The 26235-nt window shown below is 35.3% G+C and overlaps 2 protein-coding genes across 3 annotated transcripts in view; both read right to left on the bottom strand.

Moving 5' to 3' along the window:
- The window catches only part of ptprb (protein tyrosine phosphatase receptor type b), a 136456-nt gene extending 128944 nt beyond the window's left edge, over positions 1-7512 (bottom strand). The window contains exons 1-2 of the mRNA XM_028820577.2: positions 7376-7512; positions 1561-1956 (exon numbers count right to left, since the gene is read on the bottom strand). Coding sequence (XP_028676410.1) covers positions 1561-1956; positions 7376-7445 — 466 coding nt within the window. The 5' untranslated portion in view covers positions 7446-7512. The remainder of the gene's footprint in view (positions 1-1560; positions 1957-7375) is intronic.
- Positions 7513-10917: 3405 nt separating this feature from the next.
- LOC114666093 (receptor-type tyrosine-protein phosphatase R) overlaps positions 10918-26235 on the bottom strand; it is a 237432-nt gene continuing 222114 nt past the window's right edge. For both annotated transcript variants that reach the window (XM_028820833.2, XM_051925459.1), the window contains one exon: positions 10918-13362. In XM_028820833.2, the coding sequence (XP_028676666.1) occupies positions 13269-13362 (94 nt within the window). In that variant the 3' untranslated portion in view covers positions 10918-13268. The remainder of the gene's footprint in view (positions 13363-26235) is intronic.

The following is a 26235-nucleotide window of genomic DNA, read 5'->3' as shown; positions in this document are numbered from 1 at the left end:
AATATGAACAATTCTGCACATCCTCTCTGACACACAAACTCTGAGGACTTTCAACCAATGAATTATTCAGCAGAAGTGTGTCAAGAAACACTACTGGGGCTCCTTTATACCAACAGCACTACTTCTGCATAATACCTCACTGGGACTAGGACAGCCAAGTCAGACATTTTTCTTTCTTTTTAATTTACTCTCTTTTTAGTCATGTTGGTGTCTGTTCTATCTATCTACTTAAAAAGCTTTGTATAAAAAAAAAAAATTCCCCCTGGGGACAAATAAAATTCTATCTAATCTAATCTAATTAAACTAAAGTTTGCATTCATTTAGCAACTTTCACTGGTTTAGAAACCTAAATTTTAACAATCTTAAAAGTACTGTACTTAACACCCAAAACATAATTTATAGTCGGGTTGAACTGAAAGCAAAACAGTTTATACAATATTACTGGTTAATCACAATTTACTAAAAGACAAGCACAAAATTTACATTAAATGGAAAGCAGCTTTTAGAACTTGTTTTAGTCATATAGAAAATAAAAGTGCTAATAGTTGTTTTCCAGTTAAAACAAATTTTGTGCTTCTCTTTTAGTATATTGTGATGAACCAGTAATATTGTATAAATTATATTGCTCCCAATAAAACCTAACTAAAATAAAAACTAACAAAATTATTTTCATTAGTTTAGTTATTTATGTACAAACTGTAAGCATCTGATGAACTAAAGCTTGTAAACCAGTCATTTGCAGCATTAAAATGCCAAGGCAGACAGGAAGGGGAGTGACCACATGTTGAAGTCTCAGGTCCTGTGTCTGGACTTACATCACCCCAGTGGGTAACATGAAGAGGAAATGGATATCCAAAGCAATATCCTTTGCTTTCATTTTGTTAAATCTCAAAGTACACATAACAGTGAGCGATTTATATGTTTAAAGCATTTCTCCCTGCTTCTTAATTACATTTTTCTTTAGCAATAGTACTGATTATTATATCTGACCATCTGCAGGTATTAAACACTAATGGTGTACAATACATATCTGCTCAAGAGACTGAGTTAAACATATAAAAACACAATATTCCCAGACATGTGCAAAACAATAAATGCCAAACACTTTAATGTGTTTGAGAAGCAAACACAAGTTATCATTATTAAAGTAATAATCTGTTTGTGTACCAAGGTCAAATCAGTTATTCCTTTTTCAGCACCACACAAAAATGTCCCAAAACAACAGCAATGTAACATTCAATGAAACTGACTATGTTTATTACGTTATAGTTTTCCTCAGGGGAAATATTACAAAAAAATGATCTTACAGCTGTAGGAGGTATAAATGTATAGATAATCAAATATATTTTCCAAATGTGTGAATGAGTGTGCCCTGAGTTGGGAAGGCACTCAGTTTAGGATTGTTCACAGATTGTGCCAGATCTTGTTGAAATAATCTTTCAGGAACGATGCAGAGAGGTAACTCTTTTAATTGTATCAATAACAGCTGATTAATAAGTCATGATAAAGTAACAGTGTGTGGTTCATTGTATATAAAACCATAAAAGTATCAGGCCTCACCTTCCCAAGAACACAAAGTGTCCATTTTTCTTCTTGAAGTAACTTCATATCTGATCCAGTTTGAATATTTCTTTTCTTGTCTGGCAATTACTCTGTTGGCTTGTTTTGTGAGGTAAAGAGAGCTGTTAAAAACCTGAAGCCATTTCATATCACCATAGCACGTCCATGCTGGGGCAGTCTGGCAATCCTTCATCCTAGCCAGGCGTGTGTGGTGAGGGAAAGAAGTGTTGGTGTCAACCCATAGGCAGTCAGAAGTATGGCGATTCACTAGTTGATGGTTCTGGTTCCAGGTCCAGTGCTGCATGAGATTGGTTTCATTGCATTTCCCAATTGATACTGCCAAGCTGTCTGGGAACAGACATAATCCACTCTTCCCATGAGCAATGAGAAATACATCTAGAAGCAAAATAATTCCACTTATTATCATTTTCATACATTTTGAGTATTCACAGCTGTGGTGATGATCATTCAGTATATTAAAAGAGATAAATATTCATTCATTCAGCCATCTATGATTTTCTGAACCAGTATTCTAATAAACATAAGACTGGTGTCTATTTAAGCAGAATCAGGAATCAAGGAAGGAGCCAATGACAGTGAAAACGTTAGAGAAAATGCAGGTGAACACCAAAAGAAAGAACAAACTGCACATAGTGTAGTGAGGCAGTATTGCTAATCAATGAGCCATTATGCCATCCAAAAAAATAAAACTTAATAAAAACAATGCTTTCTATGTCCTGATGAAGCATCACATGTAGAAAATTAAGATATTATATAGTGTAATGTGTATTATATGTGGTATAAAGCACAGAACAATGTAATTATTGTAGCACGAAGTCTTTGTAATAAATATAGTCTTTACACAGAACAAGACATTTGATTGGAACTTCAGCAGCAAAATCCTGCAGTGAAATGATTTAATTAAATTTCACACCTGAAAAAAGTCAATAATTTCCAACCAGGAAAAATACAAACAGCTTTTAATTCAGCATTTTTCTGGGGGTTTGTGGGGGGTTCTGACTGCAAAGACTGATATCAACATATGCATGAGGTTCTTTATACAATTCTTTATGAGGAATATGGCTCATATACATACAGTATGTGTAGTAAGCATGAACAGAAGGTGATTTCACATGCTATAATTACATCAACAAATCAAAAATGAACTTTTATAAAGGGGTTTAAAGACTTCTGTATATACTCTATTTAGTGTTAATGTGCTCCATTACAGCATTTCAACACTTCTATGAAAACCTTGTTTTCTGTGAAACCTTGTTTCTGTGAAAACTCATGTTTGAATATAAAATGAAAATGTCAGAAAAGCTCTCAATACAACAACAAAAAAAAATCTATCAATACATAAACAGACATGGTGAAGACAATATCCTTTACCTAAAAGAACTTATTACTACCTATTTTCTACAGCATGGATTGCATTCAAAGAATGCAGGCATGTTTAAAACTTCCAGAAAGAATAAAACTACAGTTGGAAGCAGGGTTTTTAGCCGGGGGCCCAATGATTTTACAATAATCTACCTTTAATCAAAATCAGAATTTCAGTAATTTGAAAATACACTTCTTTACTATAACATACTTGTAGAGCTGCCAGTTGGGCTTTGCTCATAATGCACTGTAGTGAGTCTGGCAATCATTTTAATTAACTAGTATTGACATTTAACCATTCTATTTTAATGATGTCCTATGGTCACTCTTCCTATCACTAACACTTTGACCAAATAAGCATTTGAGTACAGGAAACATACTATCTTCTTCTTTTCCCACTTGTTTTATTATTATTATTATTTATCCCCTTTTGGCCTCTGAAAGGGATCTTAGAATGTAACAGCAACATTAACATCACTGATGGCAATCCCAATATCAGACCTTTATCATCTTCCACTTAAATCATCAACATTAGCCCACACCTTAGTATACTATAGAATGGTGGTTCTCAATTTCAGTACTTGAGTCCCCCACCACTGTAGGTCGATTCTTTTAATTGGACTTGTACCTTAATTGACCAAGCAGTTATTCCCCAGTTGCTTTAGTGTTCAGCTTTGTTTGCACTGGTTTTGCTCTTCTCATTTTTTATTTTCAGTATTTTGACGCATTTAAGAGAGCAAATTCCACAGAAAATAGGATTTAGAAAAATAGAATACATGAGCATTCAAAGATTTTGCAAAATATAAAACATTTTATAATTTCTTTTAAATGTGTCATATGACCGCACTTTTCTAAATAAAATAAGAGAAGAAGAAAAAAGCCCCTAATTAAACAATGACATCAATTAGATTAATTAAGCACTGATTGTAAAATTGGTTAGAAAAAAATCTACAGCTTTAGGGACTTTACAGTCCCTAGGACTGAACTTGAGACCCACTGCTGTTGAATGCTTAGGAAGACACTGAACAGTGAGTTGGCCAAGCTCAGATGAACTGGTCTTTGCTAATAGGCAGGCAGCGTGGCGTAGTTGATAATGTGTGACCATAAGCAAGTTGCTTTACCTGCTTGTGCTCTAATTAAAAAACAAAATAAATGTAACCAATTGCATCTCTAATGTTGTAAGTTGACTTGAATAAAGGCATCAGCCAAATAATTAATTATGATAGTCTTAGGTAAGAAAGCTTAATTTTTCTTGAATCTCTACAGACTAGACTTTTATTTTCCACTCCATTTTTAGTAGCTAACCGTAGCATAAATATATTTATATATTATGATTTGTATATGTCATTTTAGAAGCTTTAAAGTATTGAAAAAAATAAAAGTATATTTTTAAATATTTATATGTACATTTGTATGTACAAGTACAACTATATTATATACTGTATATTGATTTTGACTTTGAGTTTTATTTTAGCTATATTATAAGTGAATACCTTCATCAATGGTTAGGGTCTGGCTTGTGCATGATCTGAATTAAGAAAGGTCAGAAAAATAATGTATGGAAAGATATTTCTAAATATATAGAGTAGTGTTTCTCAATCTCAGTCCTGGGGATTGCATGTGGCTATAGATTTTTGTTTTAAAGCAACTTCTATTTTCAGTTGGACTCACAGTCTAATTAAACAAGTTGTCATTTTCCAGTTTCTATATTCTGGGTCCAAAGTGGAAATTACAAAACTAAGTCTAGTCAGTTTTTATTAGAATGTACTGAACATTTATATATGTTACTTGGGGCTAATTGAATATCTTTAATAGTTAGTAAAATTATTTTAAAACTGTTTTAAAGGTTTTCATCATCATCATTTTCATTTTTCATTTCCAGGTGTTCCATTATGAGCAGGTTAGTTTGTGTAATACTGAAGTAGTTGCAGCTTTTCAGCATTTAATGCTTTTTACTTGGTGTCTGCTCTGCTTGTTGTTGTCATTATTCCAATGTAATTAAGGAAGCAGACTACACAAAGCACTACTGAGATGCTTTTCTGAATGCAAGACAGACAGACAGACAGACAGACAGACAGACAGACAGACAGACAGACAGACAGACAGACAGACAGACAGATAGATAGATAGATAGATAGATAGATAGATAGATAGATAGATAGATAGATAGATAGATAACTTACCATTAAGAAATCCTATAATGTTGATTGAGTTTCCATAAAGAAAATAATACAAAGACAGATAGACTGGAAGAAAGTGTGGCAAGGTGGTTAAGGATTTGGACTCCAAGTTCTGTGTCCCAAATCCCTTTACTAAAACTGTGCGACATTAAGAAGATTAAGTGAAGATTACTTCACTTGCCTAACCTCCAACTGAAAAAAGAAAAGTCACAAATTATAGCTCTCAGATGTCAGCTTGCAGGAAGCGCATGAGCCAAGTAATAATAATAGACTGTTATGAAATACACTATATGATAGATAAAAGATAGATAGGTTAGGCATTATATGATAGATAGAACTTTTCTGATAACCAAAGGGAAATTCAAATAGTCTATCAGATAGATAGATAGATAGATAGATAGATAGATAGATAGATAGATAGATAGATAGATAGATAGATAGATAGATAGATAGATAGAGAAGGGTACTCAACATTAAAGGATTGTATCATTTTGATTGACAGGCTGGAAGACAGTGTGGTATAGTGGCAAAAGTTTTCGACTCCAAGTTCTGTGTCTGTCGGTTCAAATCCCTCATCTAACATTGTGACATTGAGCAGATCACTTCGCTTGCTTATGCTCCAACTGAAAAAACAAATGTCACAAATTGTAGCTCTCAGATGTTGTAAGTCAGCTGGCATGAAGGCATCAGCCAAAAAATAATAATAAACAGATATGGCACAATATGATAGATAGAACTTTACTAATAAGCAAAGGGGAATTCAAATAGTCTCTATACTATACTATACTTAGATAGATAGATAGATAGATAGATAGATAGATAGATAGATAGATAGATAGATAGATAGATAGATAGATAGATAGATAGATAGATAGATAGATAGATAGATAGATAGATAGATATGAAAGGACACTTAACATTAAAGCATTGAATAATGTTGAATGAGTTTTCATGAAGAAAATGACACAATTACAGACAGGCTGGAAGGCAGTGTGGTATAGTGGTAAACATTTTGGACTCCAAGTTCTGTGTCTGTGAGTTCAAATCCCAACTAACACTGTGTGACATTGAGCAGATCACTTCCTTCACTTGTTTATGTTCCGATTAGGATGGCAAAGTGGTTAAGCCTTTGGACTTCACGCCCTCAGTTTGTTGGTTCAAATCTCTCTCCTGACACTGTGTGACCATGAGCAAATCTCTTCACCTGGTTATGCTCCAACTGAAAAAAGAAATTTCACAAATTGCAGCTCTCAAATGTTGTAAGTCAGCTTGAATTTAGGTGTCAGCTAAGTAATAATAATCGGCAGACCAGAAATGCACTACATAATAGATAAGGCACTATATGATAGATAAATAGATAGAACCTTACTGATAAACAAAGGGAATTGAAAAGATCTTGCATCATTATCTACATAATTACACAAGCCTTCACCATTAAATAAAATATACAGGTATCATGAAGAATGTCTTTAAAAGTACATTAGTTGGTAAATCATAAGTTAGGTGAAATAATGGATAATGAAAAGCATGCTTAGGGACATCATCAGCTAAACTCTGGAACTGAGTAACATAATGTGAACCCCAGAAGTTGAACTAACTGGAGTGCAGTGAACACGCTTGAATTTGTATCTGAAGTCGATAATACTTCAACCACGTAAACTATAACTTGGATCAAGCCTGGTCTTTCAAACATTATAAGTATTATCAAGGCCTCCTGGAAAGGTTTTTAAAACGAAGGAAACTGAGCTTTACACAAACAATGGCAACGATCTTTCCTGCAGGAACATCAGGAGGAAAGGGGATGGTGACGCAGGGATGTTCTTCTCCTTCAGGTGCTGTTAAGCTGATTGAATGGATAAAAAAAAATTATCTGACAATATTGTTTAAAACGCCATCAAGCAGGGAACGCACCCCGGTTATTGGCCAGCCGGGTAACAGCACAAATAGGTCATAGACAAAAAACATCACGTTCACCCAGTCATAAAACAGCCGCCTACCCTTGAACAATCGTTGATTTCCTTTGGCACACAAACATGCCAGTCCGACTTACGGTGATTTTGTGTTTGCTTTGATTAAACAAATTAATCAAGAGAGCAGTGTGCTCGCTGGCAGCGGCTCTCGCCGGCGGTAGGAAGTTTCCGCTGCGCTTTCCTTGGCGGGCGAGGGGCGCACACTATTTGGGCGCGAAACGGGCGAGCGGGCGCCACAAGCCACGAGGGTCCGGGAAGGGGGGGGAGCACCGCGCTACTCACCCAAGTGTCTGGCCGACTGGACCTCCAGCAGTACAGCAAAAGTAACGATGAACAAGACGGCAGGGTCCATTTTACACAGAACACGGCTTCATGCTGCCAGCAGACCTCAGATGAGCAAACTTAAGGCAAAAGAGGAAATGCGCTTTAAGGGGAAAAGTCAATGACGAGCACTTCCTTCCATTCCATTGTTTTTGGCGTTTCAGGCAATATTGTCATTTTGGGAGACTCTTCGCAATGAACGATTTATCTCCTCGGATTTGACTTTTAAAAGAACGACAGAGTTTGCCCTCCATCCCTACGTAAACGGGGGCTTGCTGCGTGTTCAGGGTCCCGGGTTCTGTAAGGTTAAACACAAAGCAGCTGGAGATAGAGAAGTAATGTGAAACTCATGAAGGAGAAACAGATAAGAAGAACCTTGAAACGTTATCATCACACACGTTGAGAATAAAACAGACTAGAGCACAATAATATCATTAGTTAAATACAAGAGAATAACAAAGCAGTCAGGCAATAAGCAAGTACAATAGCGGGAAATCATTACATCAACTTATAAAAAAAAACAATATTAATTCATTCATTCAAAATTACCATTTGCAGGAAAATAGTATAAGCTAAAACTGAACTTAAACTTGTATATTTTAACGCACCGATTGTACTAATCAAACTTTATTGTATATAAGGCCATCAACATAATGTTCAATAACTGAACTTTACAGACAAAACAAGATTACAATAGAATATTCAGACTAAGTTTTTGAGCCAAAAGAAAAAAGAAAACCATAATTTAGAGATAAAGCAAAAATAAAACATTAAGCAACATGAGGAACTGCAAAAACAGGCAATAATTGAAAAAAAAGCACTTTGGAAACAGGTACATTCACTCAGGGCCATCTTCACATATGGGCACTGGCCAGGGGTCCCAAGAGTATAGGGGTCCATGATTTTTCTGATGTCTAGATATGTTTCTGTTTTGCTATCAAAACAGGGGCCCCCAGCACACTACTTTGCACAGGGGGCTATGATGTTAGTAAGACAGCCCTGCATCCACTGAAAGAGGATGAGTTGTGGCACTTTAAGGTATTCTACAATACAGTAAAGAAAGTTAATGTTGGAAAAATGACCGTAGGATAAATGTAACAGCTATTGAGACTTGGAAACAGATAACATGATTAAGTACAACAGAGAAGGAGTAATCCATTGAATCCTTAAAGTAATTCCTGAACAAGACATGTAATAAGAATCTCAGAGAACAGTATATGGAAGATTAAACCTGGAAATAAAATTCACTGTTAAAGCAATCCTCAATGAAGACAGGCTCAAGATGCTTACTCAGAGTAACAATGTAAAACAGCAATGTGAGCACAACGATTAGTGTGGCTGTCTCATGGATCCATCATCCTCGATTTCAATCCTGCATTTAGACAACACTGTTTGTGTGGAGTGTACATGTTCTCACTGTGTCTGCATTAAATTTTATCCAGGTACCCCACTTTTTACACCATCTTGTATGGATATTTGTGTGTATTATAAACTTTTGTTGTATAATGGACTGCAGTTGTGTGTATGGGACTGGCCAGATGATACTGAATTGGATTTAATGGTTCGGTAATGATCATTTATGTAGAAAAGGAACAGAAATATATGTATTCGCATATAATCATTCATCTTTAAATACAGTAATAGACACAAAAATATTACTATTTTTTAAATGTGAAAGTTAAGAATTTAACAGGAAAGACACAGCAGGAAACATATTTGTTTCAGAAGAAACAATAACATTCCTTTAATGCAGACCCAACACCTGTCAAAAATAGTACATGCAGAAGTACAGACTAGTTATAAGCTGATTACAAAAATAAGATAATGAGTTAGAGATAAAAAAAAACATAAAATATTCTTTTGTTACATATGGAGTTTGCTCCATTTTCATGATCCATCCATTTGTTTTGTCACTAGTTTAAACCAACTAAAGGAAGCCAACACAAATCCTGGTATCAACAGGCACATGGCACCTTCCCTGGAGCTTCTACCCAGCCAGGCAGTCAAGTGAGTGATTTTCCTGTTCCATTCTACTGATTTTGAACCCCTATCACTTATTTAGATGTTCTCCAAAATTAAATAACCAAATATTCAGATCATTTTCACAGTTATAAAACTGACTGAAAATTCAGTATTGGGGATTTGTTTTACTTGAAAAACAGAAGTAAAATTGTTACAAAGTCATGCTGTCTTCAAGATAAAGTTTAGTTTGTGTCTACCATATTTAAATATTTGGTATATAAACATATGATAGCAATATATTGGTAAAGCTTACCAATCACTTTTTTTGACTCAGGTTGGTGGGTGAAAAGGCTTTGGTCACTATGAATACAGTGAGAACACAGCATGAGATAACCTGTGAACCATGTGCTGTGAGATGGTGTGGCTTAATACTATAGCATGGTAGAGATGTAGTAATACCATTTATCAACAGAAAAAACTAAAATCAACCCTATTTTGAAAATGTATATGTTTATGCTGCATTGCTAGAGTCAGCCTGTAGAGTCAGCCTGTCTCTTCATCTATCAATCTGACTATTTTTCAGTCTCTATAGTCACGTTAATTTTAAATTATTCCTCTCTGTTTTGAAAATGTTGGTATAGAAGAGCAGTTGTTGATATATTTTTACAGCTCACAGGACTTGAGTTCAACTTCTATCCCCGGCAGTGGTTACATTTTCCACATTTCCCTTGTGCCAGACCGGCTTTTCCCTGAACTCTCAGGTTTACTCTCACATCCCAAAAATATCCTATCAATCCTATCAGGGATGCTGTTCCTTGTAAACTGGCTTGGCAGTAGTGAGAGTAGATTTGTGTTTGAGTGTGGAGTAATGCATGGTGAAGTCCTCATGAGACTGACCAATGAATTGGTGAATAGGCAACAGTTTTGCAGTCACAATGTCAGGCCATGGTAACAAAATGGAAGCCAAGCCTTTGGATGAAGCTTTCTATGTACCAGTTAGTTTTGCATCTAGTCTTCACCTATGACCACAAGCACTGGCTAGTGATAAAAAAAAATAAATAAAATTGTGAGGACAAGTGGTAGAAATTATATTCCTGCACAGGGATGCTGGGCTTATTCTCCATGACCAGGAGCTCAAGTGCCTTGCTGGCAACTCAGTAATTATCTTCATTTTTCCTGCTGAACACAAAGTGGGTCAAAACTAAGGCACATTAGATCTCATGAGAACATGTAGCCCAATTACTAAGTTTTGTAGATTTATTGTAAGAGATCTTAATCAAAGAGAAAAACCCATTAGCCAACGACTATGGAGAGTGAGCAGATATAAGGAGGTAGCCTCCATCGTTTAAACAAAAACACTGTGATGTAAAAGAAATCAGAGTTAAAAATCTTTCAGTTTCTATGTCTAATACAATAGACATATGATTTCTTTTTCTGTTGTGCTTTCACTCTTTTTTGAGTTTAGATCTTATATATTTACTTTCAATCTAATAGTTAATTTATCTTCAAGTTTATAACAGAGCAGAAAATGATTCTCATGCATTATTTCAAAAATAACAGAAATTTATTGGCATTTTTGAATGTAAGGTTAACACCAAGAGATAACAGTCCAAGGTATGCACACATAATTAAACTGCCCTACTCAATGTATATAGAAATAACAGATTGCTTCACAAGACTACATCACTAAGTGTTTCACTATGAAACCACAAGGAGCATTATGTTTCAGTTCTGCTGTATTTATTTTATTTTATCAAGGCATATTTATGTACAGTATTATAAATAGATAGATATATATTTATATATATATTTATATATATGTATATAGTTTTTCAGGATTTCACAACATTCATTTCAAGTAATAATATTTAATAAAATCCTTAGAATATGCCAAACATTTGTAACTACAGAGCACACATACTACAATATACAGCATACTGTCTGAAACCAAAGACAGACAACAGTAACATGTTTATAAATATCAACATTTATGTATTGCAGCTGAGTTGCTTATCCAAGAACAAGAGACACATTATTTTAAAAGTTTGTATCACAAATAAAAAAGAAAATTTTTACATATAAAAATTGTCATTTCAAAAAACTCTTTAATTATATCACAATCAGATTTTTCCTTTGTTGGTTTTGTTTTTCTGAGATAAAGTTAAAATACTTGCAGTTTCAGCAGCAAGAATTTTATGTGGCCGAGAATTATGAATGGCCACATAATTTATAATAGCACTTGTAACTGTGTACGTTTTCATTCATAATACAGAAACTGAAGCACACTGGGACATTAATAGACAAACTCTCATAAGCTTAAAGACAAACCCAACTATCACACAGCAGGCTGTAGTGCAAACCCATGTAATGACAGAGCTAGAAAGTACAGTATTTTAAATATTCTTCACATATACAGTATAGTATACAGTATATCGAGCGAAACTGAAATCAGGCAGATGTGTCACCAGAACAGTAATACCCATCCTGCTTCACGGATGTTTATATAAGAAGAAATGTACATTATAGATTATTTTGAATGATAATGAATGCTCAACTAATTAAAAATGTTGAATTTTTAATAGAAGGGTTCACTTAGCATAAAGGGGGTTTGTAAAGCTCTTAATGAAGTGGACTAGCACCTTAAATTTGATTGACCTTGAAAAAATAACCATCAGTTGTAGCCATTTAATTTTTCAAAATAAATCATGAGTGACATGAACCAATGAGGTAGAGTCCAAGTGAATAGACTTCAAAAGTGAACTACCGTAAATTCAAAAGTACTGATCATGTTGTGTCAATTGTTCACTACAGTAGTCTGTGCTTGCAGTTAAATGCTACATCAAAAATGTAGCACTGAACATAATAGAATTGAATTACAAAGAGGGGAACATAAAAACCCTTTTTGGCATTTAAATGAGTACTATCATGTAAGCTTTTATATTCTTCTTCATCAACTCACTCACTGTAGTTCTGTAAATATTTTAATATTTGACAGTTTTATTTATTTTTACTTTGCTTGCTTATTTTCACTTTGCCATTGCCGAGACAAACAGTTCCCATTTACCTATGCTTTGATAAATGCAGAGTACTGGACAGTATATGTGTATAGAATCTTTTACCAAAGAGCTATAAATGTAATTACTTTTCCTTTAGAGTTCTATGGATTTCATATTCTGATGATTAGACCACAGTGGGTCAGTGGCCAAACTGGACTTGTCAATAGTAGAATTTCACTTCTGTTTATTCTTTTACTTAATAAATATGGCATTAAATACACAGTTTTACTGATTGAGACTAAATATTATATGTCACCAAAAGGCAGCCTTTCATTACTAGCCCACAGACCTCTAGTACAACTGAAACAGGTTTTCTGCCAAAGTTTCTTTACCATTATTGTCAAATCTATTATTCTTTTAGCAAAACCCTGATGTGGTTTCAAACAGTCTGGTTGAAAGTATTTGAGCAATAGATACATTCCAAAAATTGACCTGCATACATATTAATATGTCAGCTCACCACACAAAAGATGTTCAAATTAGAAAGTAGATTGCACAAAAGTAGAATTGGAAATGTAACTGGTAGCTAGTAATCCATCACAAAAGTTACAGATCCCACCAAATTTCATTTTCTGGTAAAGATACACGATCAGAATATACACAATCATACAAGCAGATGCAACTGCTGTGAAAAAGTACATTCATTGACAGAGATGCAGACTTTTTCCACTCAAAAAATCTAGTGTTCAGTTAATATGCCACAGAAGTTAATCACAGTGACATTTCACTGCAGCTCTCCTTGTTTTGACAAGTTGCCAACAGCAGGTAACACAGGTACCTTGTTAGTTGCTTCAATGAAAAAAATACAGTCCATATGCAAACCACTCCTGGTGAGTTTATTGGCCATCTTCAGAGCAAAGACTGCATTCGTAGAGATTCAAGGCGTGGTGGACAAATTCATACTGCTCGCCAGTCTGAATCATGCCTCCTCTACAAAGAAAAAAACAAAAGCCCAATTGTGAAAACATGAAACAGTATTACCCATAGATTGACACTAGTTATTCTCAGCATAAAACTTAATTCTCTATAAAATAGGCTTTTACATGGATCTATCTATCTATCTATCTATCTATCTATCTATCTATCGTATCTATCTATCTATCTAAATCTATCTATCTATCTATCTATCTATCTATCTATCTATCTATCTATCTATCTATCTATCTATCTATCTATCTATCTATCTATCTATCTAACTCCAAAGAGAATGGGCACAGCTGGAAGACAGACATTTTTGAGTAGTTGCGGAAATCTGGATGTTAAAGAGCAGTGTTTCCCTTAAACTACACTGATAATTTATTATGTCAAAATGAATATGTCACTTCACCTTTCAGTGCTCCTATTGCAGAAATACAGAAACTTTTAACTGTACATGTAAAGTGAACTACACAGGGGTTCTTGTAGCAAGGGATGATATCAATAGACAGAAAAGCTATTGTCTAAACTAAACTTTTAAAATGTGGGCACAACCAAAAGGTAAAAACAGCCAGAAGTTGGTAACCAAAAGATGTAGCAACACCAAATCTAAATGTAAAAGTTACAAAGAATTCAAAAGGTACACCAGTATGAATCAAAAATCAAAAGACATAATGTCAACAAAACTAGATTCAAAACTGTTAATAAAGTTAAGAGGGGAAATTTCTATGAGCCTAAAAATGGCCTTCAGTACTATGAGTGCACACAATGAAGTTGTTCAAGGGTTGGATCCTTAAACCAGAGAAGCCATAGCCAAAACCAAAATGTAAAACTGTGATTAATTCCAAAGTGAGAATTGGAAGAAGTCAACAACCAGAACACATACTGCCACCTATATTCCAGAATTGAAACATACATTAATTATTAGTTAAATCCATACAAGAATCACAAAGTATAAAGCCAGCAAATTCTAGATATGGGAATATTACAGAAGACGAAGCAAGATTTTCCAGAAATTAAAAATCAAAAGACATTCATCCCTGAAAGCTCATACTGAAGTTTTTTGGATGTCGGGTACAGAATCCGTGATGTGACATAGTGCTCTCTGGGATGCAGTCCTTTGCAACAGGACAGCACATCATAGCAAAATAGTCATACAGACTGAAAGCCACAAAAAATGGTGACGTGACATGCTTAAAAAAATAAATGATAATAACATTATATTATCTTGTAGATAATTTTTTAAAATAAAACACCCATGTATTAATTTTTCCTGACACGTTAAGCTTCCAAGAGACAATAACAAAGTAGCAAAAAAAATTTATAAGAAGTCAAAAAAAAATTTACAAAATGGTCAAGATTGTACTATAGCTGTTAATATGAAAGTACTGAGGTTCAGTCACAATACAAAGAAATACGCTGAATACACATTTATACACAAAACAGTCTTACTCTGAAAATCATGAGTATGCCACAGAAATAGACTTAGAGCACTTTGGATAAGGTCTTGAGGATGGTGAGAAGGCCAGCATCAGAAGATATTCTACAAACATATTTTATGCTGATAAGATTTAATGAAAAATGGCACAATGGTAATTGATTACTGATAGGGACATACTTTTAGGAAATTAATATTATGTAGCTCTCTTATGACATCATCTGCTGCAAATGTTTAAACTTGAAATGGTACATGAATCAAAAGGTGTAAAACCAGCAAAATGTAGACAAAAGACTGTTACAGAAGTTAAAATCAAAATTTCCAGGACTCAAAAATTATTATAGGTTGACAAACCAGGCTTAGTTTTGTTGTGGATGTGGAAATTTATTAGAACAAACAAGTTCTTAAAATAATAAGATTTTTTCAAACTATAAAAAACATTATAATATTACTAACCAGTAGGTAACAATGGAAAACAATGTTTATACACACTATGCAAACATAATCAGTGTACAAATACATCTCCAGATAATAACAAGTTGTCTGGTACTTTAAAATAGTGATTATCTTCCAGTGCTTTTTGCTTGACTGAGGACATAATATTTAAAGGCTCTATTTTAATTGTATCCCCAGTAGAATTATGAACAAAATAATTTAAATAAAATTTTTATTCCAAGTATTATGCTACTGTATTGAGGGATTCACGGCTTATGCACAATAAGAGCAACACTAATTGTTGTAGAACAGTAGAACAATTTAAATGAGAACAAATTATTCAACCCAACACAATTGTTCATCCTGTTCATTTACATTCTCTGGAGTAACATTGAACCGATACACTGAGAAGGAACAGAGCTAAAAGAAAAAACACAAAGACCCCTGAAATTATATTTTATTAACGTGTTAGAAAATGGTTATGATCCAATTTTATTGCTTTTGCCAGTTTAGCAAGGAATAAATAAAAAAACACCTAGCTATTGCATAAGTAGCAGATCCATTGGTTTAGGAAGTAAACAGATCTTTAAAGAAATGTATGACTATACTTTGTATTATGCGCACAATGCCTTATTTTAATATGCTGGATTCATCTATTGCAACATTTCTGAAGGTATACAATAAACAACAAAAAATAATAAAGATAAAGCCGGTAATGTCAAAGTAATGCCCATGTGTGTTTTTATTAATTTTTTTGTCAAGGTGTTTCTGCACTGTACCACTATATCCACTTGTAATCATTCTCCCATATCAGCAAGCTTTATTCAAAATAATATAAGGCCATCCATGAATGGTATCTCTTTAGTTAAGAGAGAGAAGAATGTAGAGGCAACGTTACTGTCAAAAAACATTTACACAATATGTACCATAACTCCACATTGTTTGTGCATAAGAACAATATTGTCTTTAATGCCTATGACTGAGTCATGACTTTATATTTTAGTTACTGAACCAAAACCTATGAAAATGTGTCCTTGAAATTATGGCTTAAGTATCTAAGCCCTGCAGCATGAGCCAAAGAACACTGAGATTTCCTTTATTTAAAGTATTTTCAAATTCTGGCCAAAAATAATAATGCACTAAACCAAAGTTAATACCGTGGCATGTGGGCATTTCTGAATGTTCTCACTACTTATACATTATAAGTTTTTTAGAGGGTATGTGCATGTAGGCTTCAGTGTATGTAGTGGCGCAGTGGTAGTGCTGCTGCTTTGCAGTAAGGAGACTGTGAAAGATTGTGGGTTCGGTTCCCAATTCCTCTCTATGTGGATAGCGCTTTGAGTACTGAGAAAAAGCGCTATATAAATGTAATGAATTATTATTATATCACTCACTCACCACCTTTCTCCATCCACATTTCCTTAGCAAAACGAAACTTGCAGATGTCAGGGTTTTTTGCCTGGGTTTAATCCTTGGCTTTAGCCTTTTTAATCCTTCTTTAATTACTTTGCTATTTTTGTTTGCATTACTTTGATATATTTGCTAATAAAAGTGTGTTTATGTTAATTTCCTTCTTTTTGTGTTTGTTGTTAATTAAGTATTTTCTGTTTCTTCAATAGGCGGCACAGGTGGCGCAGTGGTAGTGCTGCTGCCTCGCAGGTTAGGAGACCCGGGTTCGCTTCCCAGGTCCTCCCTGCATGGAGGTTGCATATTCTCCTCGTGTCTGCGTGAGTTTCCTCCGGGCGCTCCGGTTTCCTACCACAGTCCAAAGACATGCTGGTTAGGTGGATTGGCGATCCTAAATTGGCCCTTGTGTGTTTGTGTGTGTCCTGCGGTGGGGTTGGCACCCTGCCCGGGATTGGTTCCCTGCCTTGTTGGGTGTGGTTTGGCTCCAGCAGACCCCCCGGTGACCCTGTGTTCAGATTCAGCGGGTTGGAAAATGGATGGATGGATGTTTCTTCAATTACTTTGTTATTTTCTTTTTGTTCTTAAGTAATTTATGTTTAGTTGGTTGTCTGTTCTGCTTTCTGTTTGTGGAACTAACCTGACACTGCAGCTGTGACTGCCTTTAGCTAATTTAAAGGACTAGAAGCGCCTCAAGCCAGTGCTGAGGCATTAGATCCCACTCGTGGTTGTTTGGCTCCCTATTTTGCATATGGTCTTGGATTCTCTTTGTTGTAAGTTCTGTTTCTTTGATTGTTCTGTTTTTTTGAGTTTTCTGTTTTTTCCCTTCATTAAACATTTTGGGTTTTGTTCACTTTTGAGTTGCGTCTTTAAGGTAACATTTAGTATTTTCGAGATCTCTTTTGAAATCAGTTCTTGTTTTGTTCTTTCTTTTAATCCTTTTTTGGACATAAACTTTATTACCGGAAGAAGTATTAATTTTGTTATTTGAGGCAGGTGTTTTAATACTTCCCCTTTACCATTTTAAAATTGATAGTTATTGGATCTTGTGTTCAGGCCATATGACTATTTTATCTAATTATGAGTTTTTGGAGCCAGGCTAGCTATTAAGGTTTGTAGGTTTTCAGACCTGTTTTGAAGCTTCACACCTGCTATTGATTGACCCAGATATCACAAAAGAGGGATGTGTAGACTATTCTCAAGCAATCAAAGATATTCTTTCTAGGATGTCCTGAGTCTTTTCTTGGTATTGTCCATACATGCCTAAACTACTTCAAATAGTCCCTCTTGACCCATTAAAGGAACAGCTTTACTTTGGGGTCTTCCTATATTGGTGAGCTGTTCAAAGCAAGCTCAGCAGCTTTACATATAAGTTTAACTATGGCCATTTGCACCTGCAATTTCAATGTTTCCAGGTATTAGAATGGAATATAGATTGAAGTGAGGCTGAGTGGTCTTTTGGCCTTGGAGCCCCAGCAGATTTTGTTTTTTACTCTACCTTATCTGGAATTTCTACCTTATCTGCAACCTTATCAGAGTTGTCCTGAAGCCACTCCTTTGATATCTTGGCTGTGTGCTTAGGGTCATTGTCCTGCTGAAAGATGAACCATCGCCCAAGTCTGAGGTCAAGAGCGCTCTGGAGCAGGTTTTCATCCAGGATGTCTCTGTACATTGCTGCAGTTATCTTTCCCTTTATCCTGACTAGTCTCCCAGTTCCTGCCGCTGAAAAACATCCCCACAGCATGATGCTGCCACCACCATGCTTCACTGTAGGGATGGTGCCAGGTTTCCTCCAAACGTGACGCCTGGCATTCACACCAAGAGTTCAATCTTTGTCTCATCAGACCAGAGAATTTTCTTTCTCATGGTCTGAGAGTCCTTCAGGTGCCTTTTGGCAAACTCCTGGCGGGCTGCCATGTGCCTGTTACTAAGGAGTGGCTTCCGTCTGGGCACTCTACCATACAGGCCTGATTGGTGGATTGCTGCAGGAGATGGTTGTCCCTTCTGCAAGGTTCTCCTCTTTCCACAGAGGACCTCTGGAGCTCTGACAGAGGTGACCATCGGGTTCTTGGTCACCCTCCCTGACTAAGGCCCTTCTCCCCCGATCGCTCAGTTTAGATGGCCGGCCAGCTCTAGGAAGAGTCCTGGATGGTTTTGAACTTCTTCCACTTACGGATGATGGAGACCACTGTGCTCATGGGGACCTTCAAAGCAGCAGAGATTTTTCTGTAACCTTCCCCAGATTTGTGCCTCGAGACAATCCTGTCTCAGAGGTCTACAGACAATTCCTTTGACTTCATTTGGTTTGTGCTCTGACATGAACTGTCAACTGTGGGACCTTATATAGACAGATATGTGCCTTTCCAAATCATGTCCAATCAACTGAATTTACCACAGGTGGACTCCAATTAAGCTGCAGAAACATCTCAAGGGATGATCAGGGGAAAACAGGAATGCACCTGAGCTCAAATTTCGAGCTTCATGGCAAAGGCTGTGAATACTTACGTACATATGCATTCTCAATTTTTTTATTTTTAATAAATTTGCAAAAATCTCAAGTAAACTTTTTTCACGTTGTCATTATGGGGTGTTGTGTGTAGAATTCTGAGGAAAAAAATGAATTTAATCCATTTTGGAATAAGACTGTAACATAACAAAATGTGGAAAAAGTAATGCGCTGTTAATACTTTCCGGATGCACTGTAGTTTACTAAGACAATGCAGTACAACACATGCAATACTTCTCTTTTTGTAGTAATTCACTGGTCAATCTCATGATCAACACCTACACTCACTAATGAAAAATACCATGAGATAATTAAACTCTATATCTTGGGACAGCTGCTTCTAACTAACCTGCAGAATACAAGCCACTCTTTTCTGAAAAAAAAAAATATTCTAATCTCATAACATTGGTGTGTATATTTCCTTTGTGTGCCAAATTTCACCAGTGGTTGAGCCAAGAGGACAATATCTGAATATTGTGCTAAAGTTATTTTACCAGAAGTACTAACTAAATAAACACCTAGTAATCTTTTTGCATTTTTCTTGGTAAAGGGAGTGCATTTCATGATCTTTTTACCTAAAGGGTGATTCCAGTCATATGAAAAAGTTTGGGAACCCCTCTGAGCCTGCATAATAATTTACTCTACTTTCAACAAAAAAGATAACAGTGGTATGTCTTTCATTTCCTAGGAACATCTGAGCACTGGGGTGTTTTCTGAACAAAGATTTTTAGTGAAGCAGTATTTAGTTGTACAAAATTAAATCAAATGTGAAAAACTGGCTGTGCAAAAATGTGGGTCCCCTTGTAATTTTGCTGATTTGAATGCATGTAACTGCTCAATACTGATTACTTGTAACACCAAATTGGTTGGATTAGCTCGTTAAGCCTTGAACTTCATAGACAGGTGTGTCCAATCATGAGAAAAGGTATTTAAGGTGGTCAATTGCAAGTTGTGCTTTCTTTTGACTCTCCTCTGAAGAGTGACAGCTTGGGATCCTCAAAGCAACTCTCAAAAGATCTGAAAACAAAGATTGTTCAGTCTCATGGTTTAGGAGAAGGCTACAAAAAGCTGTCTCAGAGGTTTAAACTGTCAGTTTCAACTGTAAGGAATGTAATCAGGAAATGGAAGGCCACAGGCACAGTTGCTGTTAAACCCAGCAGGTCTGGCAGGTCAAGAAAAATACAGGAGCGGCATATGTGCAGGATTGTGAGAATGGTTACAGACAGCCCACAAATCACCTCCAAAGACCTGCAAGTACATCTTGCTGCAGATGGTGTATCTGTACATCGTTCTACAATTCAGCACAATTTGCACAAAGAAGATCTGTATGGCAGGATGATGAGAAAGAAGCCCTTTCTGCACGCACGCGACAAACAGAGTCGCTTGTTGTATGCAAATGCTCATTTAGACAAGCCAGATTCATTTTGGAACAAAGTGCTTAGGACTGATGAGACAAAAGTTGAGTTATTTGGTCATAACAAAAAGCGCTTTGCATGGTGGAAGAAGAACACCGCATTCCAAGAAAAACACCTGCTACCTACTGTTGTGTTGTGAGATTTTACATATAACTTGAATATTTTGTATGTCTTTATTTGTAATTTAGTGTTTAGCAATGTAATTTAGTGTTTACCCCCCTTAGGAATGGGTCTGTTTGAATTTTACGACATTATTTTGGGGATGTGTCTTAAACCAGTTTGCCGAGTGTTTCTTTGCTAAAGTCATTTCTACTCCCCCGCAAGTAGGCTAAGGTGTACTTTAACATATGGTTTGGGGGCAGGTGTTAAGATGTTCTATTCCCCCATTGGTCTGAGGTATGGCTGTTTGGAACTGGCTTGTCTCAGAGGTCTTTAAGTACCATGATGTCCTATTGGCTCTAGGGGTTGGACAGAACATCTATAAATGTATGTGTTTAACCTCACAATCTCTCTCTCTTACTAACCAACATCTGAAAGAAGCATCTCTTGATAACCTGTGATGATGAAGACAACACAATGAAGAGCACAGCTCAGCAGCCATATTGAACAGACATGTGGCAGAAAGCTGACCACCAATGATGCCTTAACTAGAGACATTTAAGTAACTACAAGTTTGTGTGCCGCCTGAACTACATATAACCATTTAATCAGGTTGTATGGTTGCCAATATTCAAATATACTTTGCATTTTGTTATTATTTATGAATATTATCAGTAATACATTATTTTATGTGTAACTTAACTTCTGCTTGTCTTTTTTACTACATCTAATTGCCTGAGGTTATAGATATAGAAGGGAAGGTGGGGATAAGTTATATACAATAATACCTTTTAAACAGTGGTAAGTCTGTGAGATTAGGCATTCTAAGGCTACATATTAATAATACAATAGGGGAAAGTAGAGCAATATATATTACTCTACCAAGACAAAACACCTACTGTCAAATTTGGTGGAGGTTCCATCATGCTGTGGGGCTGTGTGGCTAGTTCAGGGACTGGGGCCCTTGTTAAAGTTGAGTGTCGGATGAATTCAACCCAATATCAACAAATTCTTCAGGATAATGTTCAAGCATCAGTCACAAAGTTGAAGTTACGCAGGGGTTGGATATTTCAACAAGACAATGACTCAAAACAAAATTTGAAATCTACAAAGGCATTCATGATGAGGAAGAAGTACAATGTTCTGGAATGGCCGTCACAGTCCCCTGACTTGAATATCATCGAAAATCTATGGGATGATTTGAAGCAGGCTGTCCGTGCTCAGTAGCCATCAAATTTAACTGAACTGGAGAGATTTTGTATGGAAGAATGGTAAAAAATACCTCCATCCAGAATCCAGACACTCATCAAAGGCTATAGGCTAGACGCTATTATATTTCCAATTGGAGGCTCAACTAAGTATTGATGTAATATCTTTGTTGGGGTTTATGCACCTGTCTAATTTTGTTATGATGTATATTGCATATTTTCTGTTAATCCAATAAACTCAATGTCACTGCTGAAATACTACTGTTTCCATAAGGCATGTCATATATTAATAGAAAGTTGCTACTTTGAAAGCTCAGCCAATGATAAACAAAAATCCAAAGAATTAAGAGGGGTTCCCAAACTTTTTCATATGACTGTATGTTACTGACTACTCCACAAAAAAGATTAGTTCCCACTATATAAAAAAATGGCAAAAATGATGCAAAAATAATTAATCTGGATTAAATATAAAAGTCTAATAAGAGGATCAAAAAATATTTGTTATAATTCCATTTTGTTTTTACTTTATTCCAATCTTTTTCTGATCTGTTCTCTTCTGATATTTTGCACTATTTCTGATGTCATTTTGATTTTGTTATGAGTGCTGTCATTTTGCAAATTCTGCTGCCAAAATGGGAATTCTGGTTGCCAGGGCCATGGTCAAGAAGGTTGTGACATGTGACAATGTAAATGCACTGGTCGCTGGCAAACATGTCTTTTTGATGATATTTCCATAAAAGTGCTATTCTTTCTTTTTCATACTCTCAAGCTTTAGAGTTCTTGGCAAGATTTTGACCCTAATTTATAAGTTTTGTGTTTGGCTTGGCGAAAGTGCTCTTTGATTTTCGGTGTCTATCTCTGTGTTTATTATGACTATGTCCCATTTTATATTCCATCTCTTTTACAATACTATCTCCCATTAAAGTCAGTATAGGTTTATCAAAAGACAGTAGAAAAGCAACAAAATATAAAGTAAATCATAATAACATGCCATATTGAGGATGAAAATAAATCTGCTGCAATAGGAAACTGTGCAGTTCATTTGCCAGCTAAAGTTAGGATTAAAGTATATGTTTTATTCTGTAATATAAATATTATCCGACCTCTTTATTGCTTTTTTTAGCTATAATTTAAAAAAATTTGCAATTGACTTCATCCTTTTTATCTACATCACATCTAGCATCACTGATGATGTAACTACTAAGGTGCTTAAATTTCTGAACTGCTTTAAGGTTGCTTCTCTCTACCATGATCTGCAGGCTTTCTGGTGTCTTTTCTGATGTCATGCACTTTGTCTTGCTCAAATTTATATCATTACATATTTTGTGGTCCCTGCCTTAGTTACTGTTGTAAGTTTCTGAAGGCTTTGCACATTGCCTGTTATTAAATCAATGCCATCTGGAAACCTTAGGTGGTTAATTTTTTATGACCATTGATTGAAGCTCTAATATCATTTGCTTCTTTACATTTACATTTTCATTTACTTATTTGGCTAATTGGCTTTATCCAAAGTGACTTACGGTATTTATGATACAATTAGTTACATTTCTTATTGCTCATAGTCCCATAGTGTCAGCATCAGGATTTGAACCCACAACCGCAGGGTTTGAAGCTTGTTCTAAGACTTTTGTCACAACAAATTCAAGAAATACTGTATACTGCACAATTATGAAGATAATGGGCATCCTTGTCAAAGTCCAATTTTTAAGTTAATTCCTCTAAAATATGGGCTGCAATATTTTCTTTGATTAAATATTATCAATCAAGTGTAATTTATTATACTGATACTTTGATTGCATTGGATGACGTTTAGTCATTAGATTTATGGCCAAGCCAGTGATCAGATATTGAAATGAACATAAGGAGGAGACAATTCATTTCATCAAACTTTCTTGGTTAGCTAATAGCTAATTTTTAAAGGTTGTCCAGATTCATGTTTCATCTGTGTGGCTTGGTAGTATGCTCTGGATTTCTTCAACTCTTTGTATGAAAAATGAGTGCTTCCTGACTTCAGTCCCTAAATACACTTTCCCTTAGGCAGACATGCACTATGTGATTTAATCTTGACTTGCATATTTTAATATGGTTTTTAAAATCTGCATGAAATCTTGAGAAGATCATTGAAGTTTATATTGGACTCTTCTCACAAGTTATGAGATACATTTTGACACGATCCGAGTGGCTTACAAGATCCCAATGTTTTTTGACAAGTCAAAAACATTTGGGGACTGTTGTTTTGAGCTCATCAAGTGTAAAAGCGCATACAAGCCGTAACTACATTTCAGTTCCCATTGACCAATAAGGAAATGACTCTGTGTTTTTGCTTATAAGAATATGGCTGAAAAATGTATGTGGACACATAGAAAAGAGAATAGACTGGTTGAGTTGTGGCAATAAAACCATTAACTGTATGATATTTCTCTTGAGGAATTATATGATGGGGTCTTCAAAGAAGAAATACTATGGGACAATGGCCATCAGCTATACATTTCTGGCAGTATTACATGTTTGTTCTTTTAATAGATTAGTATAATTAATGTAGTCTACTAGTTATAAGGGCTAATCAAGTGAGCTAAGGTATGTTTTGTCTACTATAAGGAAAGATATACATTGAAATAGCACAGCCTTCTTCACAATTTCAAATTCCACTGATATAATAAAGTCTCTCAATTGTTTTGCCACACAGTTGAGGTTGTTCAAAAGACCTCCAGCAATTCATGAGCTGTAAAGTTAAACAATGTATGTCTGCCTCTGATTATCTATGAGTACATATGACTCGTTAGATGTCACTTGGCCTGCCTGTGCTCCAATTGGAAAACCAAAAGAAATGGAACCAATTGTATCATAAATGTTGTAAGTTACCTTAGATAAAGGTGTCAACCAAATAAGTAAATATAATATTACATATATTAATCAAAAGAATTCTGCTGGATCAGCTTTACTGATGCCATTGAATATTTTGAGATTAGGTCTTCATACTGCCTACTCTGCTTGAATCTAAGAGGTGTAATTTCCTCAGCTTCTCATAGTAGGACAATTCTTTTAGTCCTGGGGTGCACCCATTTGTTCTCCTGTGCACAGCTTCAAGTGCTGCTGTCTTTTATTAAGGTGATGACCAGAACTATACACAGTATTACAGTTCCAGACTCACTAGTGCATTATACAGTCAGAGCATAGCATCCCTTGAATTCCATTCAATAATTTTTGCACTAATAACAGTTTGCTTGCCTTTTTAATTGATTTTGCATGTTCCCTAGATAAGAATGTGGTGTCAATGAAAATCCCAAAATCTTTTTCAGAGGGTGTTTTCTGCAAGACAGTATTTTCCATCTTGTGTTATAATTAACATTCCTTTTACCTACTCGTAGCACTTGTAATTTCTTTATTAAACAACATTTTCCATGTGGTTGTCCAGATATTTTCAAATTGTTCTTGCTTTCTTCTCAGTTTCCAATTATCCCTCCAATTTTAGTGTCATCATCTATGAGCATCACAATTTTACTAATAATGTCATCTGTGTCATTAATATTAATTAGAAAAAGTAGTTGACCAAGGATGGAGGTAGTCCACTTATGGCTTCACTACAAATTAAGTATTTGCCTTTTATCTGTATGTTCTTCTTCTTAGTAATCACATTGAAATTCACTTTTGTAGGTTACCTCTGATGTAAATAACTTCTACTTTAAGATTCAGTCTTCAGTGTAGGACTCTATCAAATTATTTTTAAAAGTCTTAGTAAATTAAGTCATAAGGCTTATTTTTGTCTGCTACACCAGTCACCCACTCAGAAAAGTCTAATAGATTGGTATGACAAGATCTGCCTGCCAAATAGGTTACAGCTCTTCTTAATTGGTATTCATGTCTGATGATATCTTAGACTGTCAGAGCGTAGCATTTTTGAGGGGGTGAGTAACCTTTTGCTGTAGTAATAACTGTAATAATTAATGTAAATGGTCCTTGCCTGGCAAATCCAGAGTTAGGTAGTGTTGTGCAAAAGCTTTCTAGGTGTTTGAAAAAAATTAAAGCAGATAGAGTCCTTGAAGTTATCAGGGAAACAGAAAAGATGTTACATTTTTACATATGGACCAGAGAGCAAAACAACAAATAATCAGATCATAATGACAAAATTCCTTACTCATCTTTAAATTCACTCTTTTAACAAAAACATATAAAAATAATGGAATATAGAAAATTTCAAGAAAGTGTTGTTCCTTAACCAAAGGCAAAAGGGCACTGCTTACAACTCCTTACAGTAAAAAAAACACTGCATTAAATATTTCTGTACAACTTTAACAATTCTGACTACAATACCTGTATAGAAAAATATGAGATTTTCTATTCCTCCCTCAGCTGCATTTTTTTCTAATATTTCATGGCAGGAAA

The sequence above is a fragment of the Erpetoichthys calabaricus genome, chromosome 1, assembly GCF_900747795.2.
Source record: "Erpetoichthys calabaricus chromosome 1, fErpCal1.3, whole genome shotgun sequence".
NCBI lineage: Eukaryota > Metazoa > Chordata > Cladistia > Polypteriformes > Polypteridae > Erpetoichthys > Erpetoichthys calabaricus.
This window is presented reverse-complemented; position numbering and strand designations above follow the sequence as displayed.